Raw genomic sequence first — 15,371 nt, 5'->3', positions numbered from 1 at the left:
GATATTGCTGTATCAACCATGTGATAAGTAAAGGAAAATTGCTACATGTAGTTTGACCAAGTGTTTTTAACTATATAATTTGTGAAAAGATTTTTCTACATTTATGAAACCTGGCAATTTACTTTTTATTTGGTTTGAGTTAGTTGGAGAGTTCTCATGATTTCAAACAAGTAATTGTAGCATGAAAATGAATCCAGTATATTTGTTCTGTAACATCTAAGAGGGACTAATGAAGATTCTTACATTGCTTCTGCTGACCTAAGTTGGCATTTTTTCTTTTCTTACAGGCCAAGTGATGACCACTTTGTACAGATCATGTGTATTCGCAAAGGGAAGAGAATGGTTGCCCGTATCCTTCCTTTCCTCTCCACAGAGCAAGCAGCTGACATTCTCATGACAACAGCCAGGAATCTCCCTTTCCTTATCAAGAAGGATGCACAAGATGAGGTAATCCACCATGGGAGGCATCTTCCCTTTGAGTCTTCATAGTGGATAAGATGTCTAGAATCAAAGCTTCACTTCTTCTGTTCCCTTTTGTGTATTTTGATCTAGTCTTTGGCAGTGGGATTGATTATTTAAAGCAAAATCTTACAGTACTTCAAGCTTGTAATTATTTTGGACTGTCAGAGGGCACGTGCACTTTTCAGAGACAGGGAGGAAAGTACTCCCCTATGGGGTATGTCACTCTATAATCCATCTCCATTTCTTTATCCTGTCAGGATTTGGGCACCCATGCACATGCCCGATGTGTGTTTCAGGCTCTCTGGGTCAGGATTCATACCATGGTGAGGCTATATGGGATCTGGCTTCCTTAATCAGTAGGCTACAGGACCAGTTCAGGCCTGTATTTTTAAATCTCATGTTTGGTTGAAAAGACCATGTTTCCAAACATGAGGGAAACAACAATGCCATTTCACCTAACATAGTTTTCTTTTTTTAAAAAAAAAAGAATTATTTTTATTTAACTTTATCCATTTATTTATTTTAATTTGACCAGAGACAGACAGAGTGAAAGAGAGAGAGAGTAAGCCAGCAAGTCTGGGACTAGGACGAGAACTGTGGTCAACCATGTAGGTGTCCAACACCCTTAACCACCACACCACCTACCAACTCCTTATCTGACACATTGTGAAGATGTGATCTCTATCAAAATTTCTTGGAAGGAGCTGGCAGATGGCGTGGTGGTTAAGGCACTGGACTCCCACATGACCAACTACGGTTCTAGTCCTGAGCCTGGGAACTTGCTCTCTCTCTCTCTGGTCAAATCAAAAAAATAACAATAATGAATGAAATTACTCTTTCGAAAAAAATAAATTTACTTGCAAGACAGGTAACTCAGCCCTACCCCAAACTACTGGATCAGAATTTACTGAAGACTCAGGAAGAAGAATCTTTGTAACAAAGTCCCCAGATGAATCTAATGGTTACTGAAGTTTAAAGATTTTGATCATGGTTACTTTTCTAGACGAGACTGTCAATCATGGGACCATTGTCAGGAGCTTAACATTAGCCTATAGACCCTATAGGCTTCCTAACTAGTGTCTCCCACAGGAGTCAGACTAATTTTTTTTTTTTAATTGCCATGGGTATGTGTGCACCCCACCTGCTCCACTCATGGGATGTGGTCACATTGAAATCCCTTCTCCATTTCTTTATTTTGCACATGCAAACACATACTCGTCATGTTCCTCAAGCCACTGGGGCCATGATTTGAATCATGGTAGGCCATGTAGGATCTCACTCCCTCACTCACTAGACTGCAGGGCCAGCCTGGGCTAGTGCTTTTTTTTTTCTTTTTTTTACCTCATACCTTATAGGTTTCATCTCTAGAAGTTCAATTTGTGTCTTTTTGCTACAAGCCATTGGGCACTATCCACTTCCACTTTTTTCTTAATAATTTTGCCATAGGGCTGGAGAGACAAAGAGAGAAGGTGAGAAATCCCCTCTTGGGAGAATGGCTATGCTGCAGTTCCTTCTCTTCATGGGATTTTGGGTATGCACTTGGCATATTTCTCAAGCCTCCTGATCTGGGCCTCACTGCACAATTGGCCATATGAGATCCAGTCACTTTTTTTTTTTCTTAAACAAAAGAACTATTTTATTTTATTTATTTTTATTATCATTATTATTATTATTATTTCAATCTGCTACAGGGTATATGCATGAGAGAGAGAGAGAGAGAAAACAAGCTGCCAGGTCCAAGACTTGAACTGCAGTTGACCATATAGGAATCCGGCACTTCGATCTCCATGCCACTCACTGGCCCGAAGATGTAACCACCTTAATCAGATGCCACTTGCTAGCCTTGCTAGTGCTTAAATTATTTGTTTATCATGATCTTAACTTGGCTGGAATTCGAAACAGTTATCCAGTTTATAAGTTAATTCTTTTTTAGGTTTTTGCCATAGGGCATGTATGTGCTTGTTGGAGAGAGACAGAGATAGTGAGAGGGAAATTGAGAAATGACCCTCTTGGGGGCGGAGTGGCCACACTGCAGTCTCTTCTTCATTTTCCTAGGATTTGGAGCATACACACACACGTACCCAACTTGATTTTTACCCCACTGGTCCAGGCCTTCGAACCGTGGTCGGCCATGCGGAAGTCCAGTACCTTAACCACCACGCTACTCGCTAGCCCCTAAGTGTTAATTCTTGGTTATAGTTTTTCTCTGCTTATATCTCTCATAGCACTTGAAAGATTAGCAAAATTTAGAATAGGCTTAGGAAGTTCAAAACAAGAAACTGATGAGTAAGACAAAGGAGTAGTATTACTGAGTATAAGTGTCAGAGTAATAAAATGTATGGGAGGGAACATGTTACAGAAGACAACAAATTGAGTAATAACCACCTGAATAATTAGTCCCTAGAAGACAAATGATGCCAGCCAGACACCTTGTAAGTTGTGTGCCATGAAAAGAATGGAAAATCCCTCTGGATTTTTTTTTTTCTTTTTTTGTAGTTTTTGCTAAAGGGTGTCTGGGCTCACCAAAGTGAGAGAAAGTGAGAAATCACCACTCAGAGGGATGGCCACACCCCACTCCCCTTCTCCAGTCCCCTCTCATGATTTTGGGCACTACACACACATGCCTGGCATGTTTTTCAAGCCGCAGAATTCAGGACTGAAATCATAGTCAGCCATGTGAGATTCTGCACTTTAACCTCCATGCTGCCTGCTTACCCAACCCTTGAAATTTTAACATCTGCAGAAAAAACTGATTGAGAAGTTTAAATCTCCTATCATTGAAAAAAATGAAGTGGAATGAGACAGGTACTTTTTTGTTTTTGAGAGATTTTTTTGCTGTAGGGTGCCTGTATTCACCAGACACAGAGGGAGATAGCAGGTGAGAAATCACTCCCCCAGGAGGGATGGCTGCAACGCAGTTCCTTTTCCACTACTTTTCTCTTGGGCTTTTGGGCATGCACACACACTCACCAAGCGTGAGTTTTAAGCCGCTGGGTCCAGGACTCCCACCACAGATCACTGTGGGAGTCCAGTGATATAACCATGAGCCATCTGCTGGTCCCTCCATCTAGTCTTTTACTTTCTAGAATAAAACTCAAATCCTGAAACTTCCCTCTGACCAGTTTTCATTCTTGGAATCTTTTTTATATATGTATAGTTATTTATTTTTATTTATCATCATCATCATTTTTTTAATAATAATCCCAGGCACATGTGCATGCATACCCAAAATCCTTAGAAGAGAATTTAGGAGAAGGGATTGCAGCATGGCCATCCTCCCTGGAGGGTGATTTCTCTCTTTCTGTCTGTCTTTCTCTCTGTCTGGTGAACACATGGGCCCGAGAGCAAAAATCTATCTTTTTTTAAAAAAAAAAAAAAAAAAGGGCCAACTGAAAATTACAGCTATCTTAGAGCATATAAATTGTAGGCAGTAAGGGAGCACTCACTAATTATATGCTCACAGAAACTTTGCAGTGGAAGCAAGTTTGGAAGAGCTTTTTTCATTCAGCAAATATTTATTGGATACTTCTATGTACCAGGCACTAGTTTACATTTTAGAAATACACCATCAAATTCTAGGTAGAAGGAGCTTAGAATAAAAAAAAAAAAGCTTGTTTTTGTGGAACATACCTGCTAGTGAGGAAAACTTCACTGCTTAAATATAAAGACTTTTTACCTACATGCATTGAAGAGCAGTAGACCATATCTCTAAATACTCCTTGGAGAAATAGCTGGCTCCAGGTCTGAGGGATGAGATGTCAAAGATAACCTTGGAATATTGTGCCAGAAAGCAGAAATGCTCATATATTACTAGGGTCCTGTCTAAAAAGGTGCACAAACAAATCTAATGAGGATGCCATCGTGAAAGGACTTCTGTTGGTTAAAAGTGGGATAATTTGCATCAGGAAGAAAAATTACAGCAGTAGATTGAAATACATAAAATATATTGAATTTGATGAATTTGTAATGATATGAAAAATATATTGACCATCTTGGAAATTGCTAGGTCAGCAACTCGTTATTCTGAAAATTGATAAATAAAGAAAAATAGGGACCAACAGATGACAGAATTGTTAAGTCGCTGGACTCCTACGTAGTTGACCATGGTTCGAGTCCTAGACCTGGTGGTTTAAAACTCACACTGGACGTGTGTGCATGTGTGCCCAAAATCCCAAGAGTAGAATAGAGGAGAAGGGATTGTGGCATGGCCATGACCCTGGGGGGTGATTCTCGCTTTCTGTCTCTCTGACAAATGCATATGCCCTATACCAAAAATCTCTCTTTAAAAAAAAAAAAAGGAAAGGAAAAGAATCACGTGTTTATCGTGCATTCCTTTTTTTGGGGGGGTGGGGGGAGAGATTTTCACTATAGGGCATGTGCACTCGCCAGACAGACAGAGACATAGAGACAGAAAGCGAGAAATCACCCCCCAGGGGGGATGGTCACTCTGCAATCCCTTCTCCTCCATTCTCCTCCTCAGGATCTTGGGCACGCACGCACTCGCGCCCGGCGTGAGTTTTAAGCCACCAGGTCCGGGACATGAACCGCGGTCGACTATGTGGGAGTCCAGCGACATAGCCATCACGCTAACTGCTGGTTCCCCGTGCATTCCCATTATGACCATAGAGTATAGTATAATACAGAATTCTTCATTAAAAAATGTTAACAAAGAAATGCTAAGATTACAAAATAGTAATTTCGTGAGCCTTAATGGAAAAGCAATCAGTCTGGACAGCAGTCATCACTGGCTGGTAAGTACATTAGCTAAAAAGTGGATGGGCAGAGGCCGACAGGTGGTGTGGTGGTTAAGGCACTGAACTCCAACAAGGCCTACTGCATTTCCAGTCCTAGACCTGGTGGCTTGCTTTCTCTCTTTCTCTCTCTCACTGTGCCTTTCTCTGGTAAGTACATATGCTCTATAATAAATTTAAAAATAATGATAATAGTAGTAAATTCAATAATTTTTTTTTAAAGTAGATGGGCAGAAGCTTATGCTATTCTTTTAAACCAGTGTAAATGGTTAAGAGATAAACTTGGGAACTCTACAATGGTTGGAGCATGCTGACAATACCTACTAATATTGAGTGCATCCACTAACGTACTCAACACCACTAAGAATGGCACAACTAAGCACAATGTGATTTTTTTTGTTTGTTTTTGAAGAAATTGTTGCTATAGGGCATGTGCAGTTGCTGGAGAGAGAGAGACAAAAAGCGAGAAATCACCTCCCTAGGTGGATAGCTATGCCATCCATGATCCCTTCACCTCCATTCTCCTCTCGGGATCTTGGGATGCAGGCACGTGTGCCCTGCATGAGTTTCAAGCCCCCAGGTCCAGGATTCAAACTGCAGTAGGCCATGTAGTGGTCCAGTGACATAACAGTTTCACCATCTATTGGTCCCATGATGTAATTCTTGACATAATATAGAACACCCAGCTCTATCCATGTAATTTTGTGGTTATTCCCCAATTCCCACTCCCCTCTGTTAATCCTGAATCTAGTCAAACCAGTTATTTTGACTGTCAATCTATAGGAATAGCAGAGGCTAGCAGAACCTGGTGACACCACAGCAATACAGTTAGCCCAATCACAACTATGGGACAAATGAGCCAGGTTCTTCAAATAATAAGCGACATGCGAAAAGGAGATAGGCGTGGCAAGTCACCTAGTACAGATTTTCAAGGGGCTCATCATAATTAGAACAAATCAAATGGTAAAATATTTTTGAGACAATTGGAGATATTTGAATTTGGAATAGATATTAAGAATGAGATTAGGAAGGGCCAGGGGGTGGTGCGTTGGATAAGGGTGCTGGATTCCCACATGGCCGACCATGGATCGGACATGGAGGTTTGCTTTCTCACTTTCCCTTCTTTCTCTCTAATCAAATTTTTAAAAATAACTAATGGAATTAAATAAATAAATTTTTTTTTAAAAAAAATTATATTAGGAACCAGCAGATGGTGTAATGGTTATATTGTTGGACTCCCACATTTGAGTACCAGACCTGGCAGCTTTAAACTCAATGCCAAGCGCATGTGCATACATGCCCAAAATCCCACAAGGAGAATGGAGGAGAAGAGGTTACAACATGGCCATCCCCTTAGGGGGTGATTTCTCATTTTCTGTCTCTCTTTCTCCCCGGTGAGCACATGCACCCTATAGCAAAAATCCATTTAAATTAAAAAAATTTTTTTACTATGTTTTATATGTATTTATATATATATATATACACACACATATATATATATATATATCTTTATGCCTATCTATATATATATGTGTGTGTGTGTATAATTTTTTTATGTTGGGTGAGATTGTGGGGACAATTTTGTTAGAGATACAAACTGAAGTATTTTGAATGAACTGGTATGATACAGAAGAACACATGTTTAATAAGATTAACAAAGTGTTGGTAATGGTTGTTGGTGGGGGGTGGTGGGTACATAAACTATTTTCAACTGTTCTTTGTACTTTTGTGTATCTTTTAAAATGTCCATAATAGAAGCTTTGTTTATTGAGAGTAGACCACAGTGGCATTTTTGGATGCCATTTAAAATTAAAAAGATCGGTTTTTATACTGTGGGCATTGAGTCCCTGGAGGCATTCTTGATGTCCTTTGATGTTGTACAGCCTAGTTAGAGGAGTAGCTCTGTACTTTACTTTCCAATCTAAGCTGCATTGTAGAAAGAAAGGAACCCATCAGCCTTGAGCTCTGATTCTTTGCTGCTAGCTATATAACTGAACACTGAGTTTCTGATCATTTTGCTTCTCTAATCTGTAAAAAACTGGTTAATTATTTTTCCAATTCCTCACTGAGCTTTTATAAAGATAAAGCAAGATAAGTCTGAAAATATTTCATAGTAATTCTGTAGCACTCTAAACTTAACCTGTCTTAAGAGTGCTTCTCACGGTGTGTTGAAATTGCCAATTATCTGTGTCTTCCCCACTTTACTTTTAGGTCCTTCAGGGTCTGTGTCCTGCTTTTCATTTGTTTTAGCCCATGGTGCTTGGCACATTGTGGACATGTAAATATTTGCAGAATGTGTTAAATATTTATGTGTTAGCATTAGTCTTGGTATGTATTTGAGAAGTTGTTTTACCCTCTAGGCTCATACTAGCCATGGTGTTTCCAGTGCAAACTGAGATGAGAAAGTTATCAGGGGATACCATGTTAGAACTCTAGTCGTGGCCCAGCCTCTAGTGTAGTCAGTGCTGTGCTGGACTGCAGTGCCAGAAGATACTCATGGCTGATTGCAGTTTGGATCTCTGTCCTTCTTGACCTGAGACAGGCTGGGTGCCAAGATGAAGGGTTACAGGAAGGAGATCGTGGCATGATGAGACCCTCTCGAGGATGTCCCTCCCTTCCTCTTGCACTCTCTTTTTCTTCCAATCCTCACCACACGCATACTATTTTGAATACAAATTTAAAAAGAAAAGGACACTAGGTGCCAGCAGGTGGCATAATGGTTAAGGCACTGGACTCCCACGTGGTGACTGTGGTTCGAGTTTAGAACCTGGTGACTTGAAACTCACGTTGGGCCCGCATGCATGCATGCCCAAAATCTCAAAAAGAGAATAGGAGAGAAGAGATTGCAGTATACACAACTGGGGGTGATTTCTTGCTTTCTGTCTCTGTCTCTCTGACAAGCACGTGTGTCCTATAACAAAAATCTCTCAAATAAAAGGACTCTGGACATCTACTAGACTTGTCACTCTTTCTTCTTAATCTTGCCTTAAGTAATTGTGTATACAGCTGAGCGTCCTTCCACCCCGCCCAATGATGGAGGGTAACTGGAGTAACAGTTGCCGGGATGTAATGCTTTGATTTATCTTTTGTAGGTGCTGCCATGCTTATTGAGTCCCTTCTCTCTCCTCCTGTATCATCTTCCATCAGTGACTGTCACCAGCCTTCTGCAACAGCTAATGAACCTACCTCAAAGTGCAACTGCACCAGCACCCTCCAATCCTCACCTCACTGCTGTGCTACAGAACAAGGTGGTCTTGCCCTTTTGTGTCCTAGACTTTGTGAAGCGTCTACATTTTAGTTAAAAATAATGTCCGCTGTGGCTATGGCAACTTCTAGAAAAGGCTTCTTTGAACTGGGAATCATGTTAAGCTGCTGGTAACAGAACTGGTAATAATAGTGGTTTCAATAGGATAAGATTTTAGTAGTTTCCCAGTGCATTTGAGATGGAAGGTCCTTCAATTTTTCTTTTCTGCCATCCTTAGCAGTAATTTCCATGTTCGTGCTCTCTCATGTCAGGGATGGTTGTGGAACTTAAGACTTTGCTTTACATCAGAAAGAGGTGGGTGGAAAGGACAGAAAGGTGCTGAGTGGCTGTCCTTGTTGAGACATTTTCTAGGAGTTACAGTCAACAACTTCCTTTATCTATGGCCTGGATGTTATCACACCTAACTGCAGGGAAACCTTGAAAATAACCTCTAGTTCTCTCTGTTGTCACCACAAATAAAATCAGAATTCTGGTAATGAGGATACAGGCATATTAGGTAGGCAAGTAGCCATGTGTCATAAGACTATAAATAATGGAATCCTTCATTTCATATTCATTCACATCAAATTAAAGATCCAGAGACTACAAAGGGAAGCTAATGTGGAGGAAAGAACATGAGTTGTTTTTTTGTTGTTGTTTTTTTTCAAACTATTAATTGAAGAACTTTTAAATTTCCAAGTCTCTTGAAAAAGCAATATTTACAGTGTAAATAAGAATGTCTGATACAATTAACACCAAACCAAGGTGATTTTGTTACATAAATTAACCCATTTATTATAGGCTAGTGATATTCCAAATGTCTGTGGAGCTTCTACTAGTCTTTCCATTCCTCAGTCTTCTGATAGCAGACATTACTGTGACAGCCAAAGTGATGGTGTAGGTCCAGACACCACTGGCCACCGTTTTCATTCAGGAACCACAGTGCCAGATTAGACAGAAGGGGTTTCAGTCCAGTCCTTGCCTGCTACTTTCCAGTTTTGTGATCCTGGGCAGATTATTTTTTCACTTTGCTGAGCCAGTCTCCAGATCTATAACATGGAGGTGATGTCATAGAGTCACAGAGTTGCCTCGGTAGACAGCTCAGTATAATGTCAGGTACTTAGTAGGTGTATGTGCTCAGTGGAGGTGAAAAAGCAGTCTCAAGACTCTCTTGCACCTGAAAACCCACCAAAGTGTGACTCTGAAGAACAGTCCATCAGAATGAAAAGGTGGCTGTGCCTCATGGGAAATAAGATGGCGTCTTAGGGTGATCGGTGATGTGCCTTCTGTTGTTTAGCCTCTTAGTTTTAATTTTGGTGAAAGCAGTAGAAAGTCATAAGGTCAGAGAGGATTGTATAGCCTAGTGCTGTTTTTTTTTTTTTTTTTTGGCAATAACATGAAGAGAAATTATGTGGAAAGGCAAGGTAACCTCTGTGAGTTGAACTTGGAAACTTGAGATGAAATCTCAAAATATTACCAGCTTACCTTTATGATCCATTATATAGATATAATTCATGTTTACCCAGTGCTGCTTATTCTTATGCACAGTTTCACTCCATATCTCTCTAGACTATGCTTCCTGCTTTTACTGTCCATTAAATAAAATACACTTTTATATACATCAGTCTCTAAAGCATGTTGCTGAATTTTAATAATACTGGATATGGTGAATACATCTACGTATATTTTCTCTCTTTATATTTTTGATTGTTGATATCCTCTCTAAACTTTTATGTTTCCAATTACCGTTTTTTAAGAAAATTTTCTCAGGAACCAGCAGTTAGTGTAATGGCTATGTCACTGGACGCTCACGTAGTTGACCGCGGTTCGCATCCTGGACCCGGTGGCTTAAAACTCACACCGGGCGCGTGTGCATGCGTGCCCAAGATCCCCAGAGGAGAATGGAGAAGGGATTGTGGCATGACCATCCCCCCGGGGGGGAGGTTCCTCCTTTCTGTCTCTCTGTCTCTCTCTGTCTGTCTGGCGAGCGCACACGCCCTATAGCGAAAACCTCTCTCAAAAAAAAAAAAGTTTCTCTTCATACTCTCATAATTTGAGTTATTCCTCTATACATTTTCCTACAGAATATTATTATTAATTTTAGGGCACATGTGCTTACGAGAGACAGAGAGACAAAAAAACGAGACATCACCCCCTGTGGGGGATGGCCATGCCACAATCTCCTCTCCTCCAATCTCCTCTCAGGATTTTGGAAACACGTGCACACACACCCAGCATGAGTTTCAAGCCACCAGGTCAAAGGCTCAAACCACGGTCAACTACATGGGAGTCCAGTGACATAGCCATTACGCCGTCTGCTGGTCCCCCTCTTGTGGTTGTTTTTTTTTTTTTTTTTTTAAGTGGTGGTGGTGGGTGGTGACCTTTTGTAGTTCTCAACATTTTTTTTTTTAAAAAAAAAAAAAAAAAAGATTTATTTATTTATTTAATTCCATTTGTTATTATTGTTTAATCTGACCAGAGAGAGAGAGAGAAAGGGAAAAGAAGAAAGCAAGCTGCCAGGTCTGTGACATGAATTGTGATCAGCCATGTGGGAATCTAGCACCTTTAACCACTATGCCACCTACTGGCTCCCTTAACACTTTTTTGAAAATTCAAAATATTTGGACCAGTCAGGTTGTGGGGAGGATAAAGTGGCTGGATCCCACCTGGCTAACTGTGCGGTTCAAGGCCTGGATCCAAAGGCTTGAAAAATAGGCTATGTGAGGGCCAGCAGATGGCGTAGTGGTTACATTGCTGGACTCCCACATGACCAACCATGGTGAGAGAGTCCTGAACCTCGTGACTTGAAAATCACACCAGGTGCATGTGCGTGCATGCCCAGGATCCTAGGAGAGTAGAGAAGGAATTGAGGTGTGGCCATCCCCCCTGGGGAGGTAATTTTTCACTTTCTCTCTCACTGCGTCTGTTTATCTCTGACTCTGGTGAGCACACCCTAAGACAATAACCTCTTTTAAAAAAAAAATGCTAGGTGCATGTGCATGCATGTGCGTGCCCCATATCCCAAAAGGAGAAGGAATTGTGGCATGGCCAACCCCCCTGGGAAGAGGTGACATCTCATTTTCCCTCCCTCCCTCTCTTTCTCCAGTGAGGGCACATGCCCTGTAGCAAAACTTTAAAAAAAATTTAAAAAATCAAAATATCTAACTCTGTTTAATGTTCTTTTCTTATTTTTTCCATGAACTTTAATTTTTTGAAGTTTGTCTAAATTTGACTTTCCTTTTTAATTCATTTTGGTTCTTGTAAACATGAGAAAAGCCAAAATCCACATCATCCTTTGTGAAGAGAAATCATCTTTTCACCTCAGGACAGGAAAAAGAGGACCAGGGGGCACCATGTCTTTATTTTCAGTGGTTGCACTTGGTATTGCTGTGCCAGAAGTAACACCTGGCAAGCAGAGACAGTCTCTTGGCTCACGCTTGTCTGGTCGATTACTGGCTTCACAGAAAGTGCAGCCCTGTTTGGATTTAGTGCTAGTTCCCATCTAATACTCAGGACCCCAGAACAGTGGTAGCGGGTGTGGTTGTAGTGCAAAGCGTGATTCCCTGTCTCTTGTAGTTCGGCCTGTCACTGCTCCTCCTCCTCCTGAGCCGCGGAGAAGACTTACAGAGCTCAGACCCTGCTCCAGAATCAACACAAAATAACCAGTGGTCAGTATGGACTGGATTTCTTTAAGTTCTTTTAGGTAATTTTTTATCTTTCATTTTTTGTTTGTTTCGGTTTTTTTTTTTTCATACTGTTATCATGGATTTTTCCTATCAGGACAGAGGTGATGTTCATGGCAACCCGAGAACTTCTACGGATTCCGCAAGCAGCCCTGGCCAAGCCAGTCTCTATACCCACCAACCTAGTGTCCCTCTTTTCCCGCTATGTCGACCGGCAGAAACTGAACTTGCTGGAGACAAAACTGCAGTAAGTGTGAAACAGGAGAGCTCCACATTTCACTCCAGTTGGCACTTTAGACATTATGATTAGGATGAAAAGGATAAAATTGGATGTAGAAGAGATGAAAGACTTTCATTAAATATGTGTGTATCTACTGTACTGGGTGTGACAGTGCTGTCATAGAAGCTGACTTAATGCTAAGGGTGGGAAAACATCTTGGGTGTTTTGTGATAAGAATTATTACAAGGATGTAACTTTAATACAAAAGCTTGCCTTCTGTTTTACCTCATTTATACAAACAAGTTTCCTTTCTCTCTTTCTCTTTGTACCCTTAGGCTAGTTCAGGGGATACGATAAAAGATCTCCAAATGTGTCCTGTACCTCCTGTTGGCTGCCACCTGCACTGCTGCCATCACCAATGGAGTGTTTTTAATGAGGGAGGGAAGGTAGCTTATTCCCCAAAGCAAAGCCTTGTGTGATCAATTCCTGTTCACAGGAGTTGTCTCTAAATGCCAGGTATTTCCCTACTGCTCTGTGAAATTTGGCTGGGTGACACTTCTGCTGGTTTCTTCTTTACCTTCTATGTTACAATTCTGCATGTCCTACTTTTACTCAATTCTTCGCAATTTTGCATTTTCTTTGCCCTAGGGACACAAATATAATCTTGCCCTTTGTTCCACCACCACCACTCCAGGTCAGAGTAGATTGTAGCCTACCAAAGGATTCCTTCCCTTATCCTATTGAAATTTTTCATTGCCCCGTATTAATATGACTGTAGGAGAGCAAATTAAGTAGAAGTCAAGATATAGAGATGTTTATACACACCCACACTTATATACATACATTTATGTGATCTCCAGAGGGTCCTTAATAGGCAAGTTTTACATTAAAAAATCATTAGTTGACACATGCCTCCTCTAAACACAAACCAGCTGATGTATTTTAGTCTGTTTCTATTCCATCTTATAATTAATTCGGTGGGCCCTATTTGTTTTAATATAAATACAGGGTATGCAGCGCATCTAATGAAATCGGAACTCTTTAATTGGCTGATGCCCAGCTCTAGGCCGAGAAGTTCCTTTTTCTTCTCCCCACCTGTATTTCCTTTGTTTCTGTTCACTTTAATGGAAACAGCACACGGTTATGCCTTTTTCCTGCTACAGCTATAGCGTACTTGAGCCTGTCTTCAAGTGCATTCAGGACCACCCAGGATGATCCTCACTTACAGCCTGCTTCTGCAGTGTAGCTTTTAGCACACTCGCCCTGTCTTCCTGAAACTACTTCAGTAAGCCATGCTTTTACTTCTCTCTCCCTGAATTTATTTGGTGTAGCCATGGAAGCTAAGTGTTTGGCCTGCTCTGCTCTTTAGTCACCTCCATACCACAGTCCCTGCTACTTCATCTCACACAGGCCCCATTCCCAGGCAGCCAGGGGCCTGGATTTGAATTCCAGCAGGGACAGCATACTGTTATCTTTCTCACTTACCCTTTTCCCATTCAGCTATCTACCGAGATCAGGGGCTTTGATCCCTAGTGATTCCAGTCGTGAAGGAAGTTAAATCTGAATTAATTTTATGTTACCGTCCTGATCTACTTTCTGCTGTTCTCACCTTTTCGAATGTAGTTGGGGAAAAATGGGGAGACAGATTATGATATTTAAAGAGAATGAACATTTTGCACATACATGTATTGTACAACAGTAAAATCCTCCGTTATAACCAGCTGTCCGTGTTCTCCATCTCCGTATCTTCCCATTTGGTAGCCCCAGGCTCTACCAGCTGTCCCAGTGACCATGGCCTAGCTTCCCTCCACCATCACTTACTATCTCCACTCTGCAGCTGTCCTGCCTTTCCTTCACAACCGATCAAGTGAACACTTGATATTATTTCTTCCTTACTGTGCTTTATCTTTTTTGTTCGGTTCTAATTAATGAAAATAAAAGTTTCTAAATTTACATTTTTATAGGGTATTGTAAATAAAACAAATTATATACTTGAAGAAAATGTGTGCCTGTTTTTACTTGTTATTTCCAAACTTTTTTTTTTGGGGGGGTGGGGGGAGAGGTTTTCGCTATTGGGCAGATGTGCTTGCCAGAAAGACAGAGAGACAGAAAGTGAGAAATCACCCCCCAGGGGGCATGGCCACTCTGCAACCCCTTCTCCATTCTCCTCTCGGGATCTTAGGCACACATGCACATGCACCCAGTGTGAGTTTAAGCCACCAGGTCCAGGACTCGAACCACAGTTGACTACATAGGAGTCCAGTGACCCAGCCATTACACCAGCTGCTAGTCCCATTTCCAAACATTTTTAATGTGTTTCCAGTATATTTAGATAGACTGAGAACTCTCTTGATGTTAAGAATTAATAAGGATATTATTACCTAATTTTTTAACCCTTTTATTTTGTTGTAAAGGAGCCAGATAAATATCTTGTCTTTATATGGTAACTTTCCTTTAAGAGTTTTATTTTTTGGAGAGGATTTTGCTATATAGGGCGTGTGCGCTCGCCAGACAGACAGAGACAGAAAGCAGGAAATCACCCACCAGGGGGGATGGCCACGCCGCAATCCCTTCTCCTCCATTCTCCTCTCGGGATCTTGGGCATGCACGCACATGTACCCGGTGTGAGTTTAAGCCACCAGGTCCAGGACTCGAACCGCGGTCAACTGCGTGGGAGTCCAGTGACATAGCCACTATGCTAACTGCTGGTCCCGCCTTTAAGAATTCTTTAAAGAAAGAAAAAAGGAAGAAGAACCTAGGATACTTTCAGTCTCCCCACCTCCCTTTTTTTTTTTTTTTTTTAAAGAATTACTTTATTTAACTTTATTTGTTTACTTATTTTAATTTGACCAGAGAGAGAGAACACGTGAGAAAGCAAACTGCCAGGTCTGGGACTTGAACCATGGTCAGTCCATGCCACCTGCTGGCTCCCCCATCTCCCATTTTAACTATTACACAAAGAGAATTATAAATTTTAGTTGATGCCCTGTATACAGTTCTCCATCCTGCCT

At 41.1% G+C, this 15,371-nt stretch overlaps 1 protein-coding gene across 2 annotated transcripts in view; it reads left to right on the top strand.

Annotated features, from left to right (window-relative positions):
* The window catches only part of PATL1 (PAT1 homolog 1, processing body mRNA decay factor), a 50,877-nt gene extending 36,561 nt beyond the window's left edge, over positions 1–14,316 (top strand). For both annotated transcript variants that reach the window (XM_027771430.1, XM_006147400.3), the window contains 5 exons: positions 288–447; positions 8,306–8,461; positions 12,034–12,125; positions 12,238–12,387; positions 12,696–14,316. In XM_027771430.1, coding sequence (XP_027627231.1) covers positions 288–447; positions 8,306–8,461; positions 12,034–12,125; positions 12,238–12,387; positions 12,696–12,717 — 580 coding nt within the window. In that variant the 3' untranslated portion in view covers positions 12,718–14,316. The remainder of the gene's footprint in view (positions 1–287; positions 448–8,305; positions 8,462–12,033; positions 12,126–12,237; positions 12,388–12,695) is intronic.
* The last annotated feature ends 1,055 nt before the right edge of the window (positions 14,317–15,371 follow it).

The sequence above is a fragment of the Tupaia chinensis genome, unplaced genomic scaffold, assembly GCF_000334495.1.
Source record: "Tupaia chinensis unplaced genomic scaffold, TupChi_1.0 Scaffold000213_1, whole genome shotgun sequence".
NCBI classification, from domain to species: Eukaryota; Metazoa; Chordata; class Mammalia; order Scandentia; family Tupaiidae; genus Tupaia; species Tupaia belangeri.
This window is presented reverse-complemented; position numbering and strand designations above follow the sequence as displayed.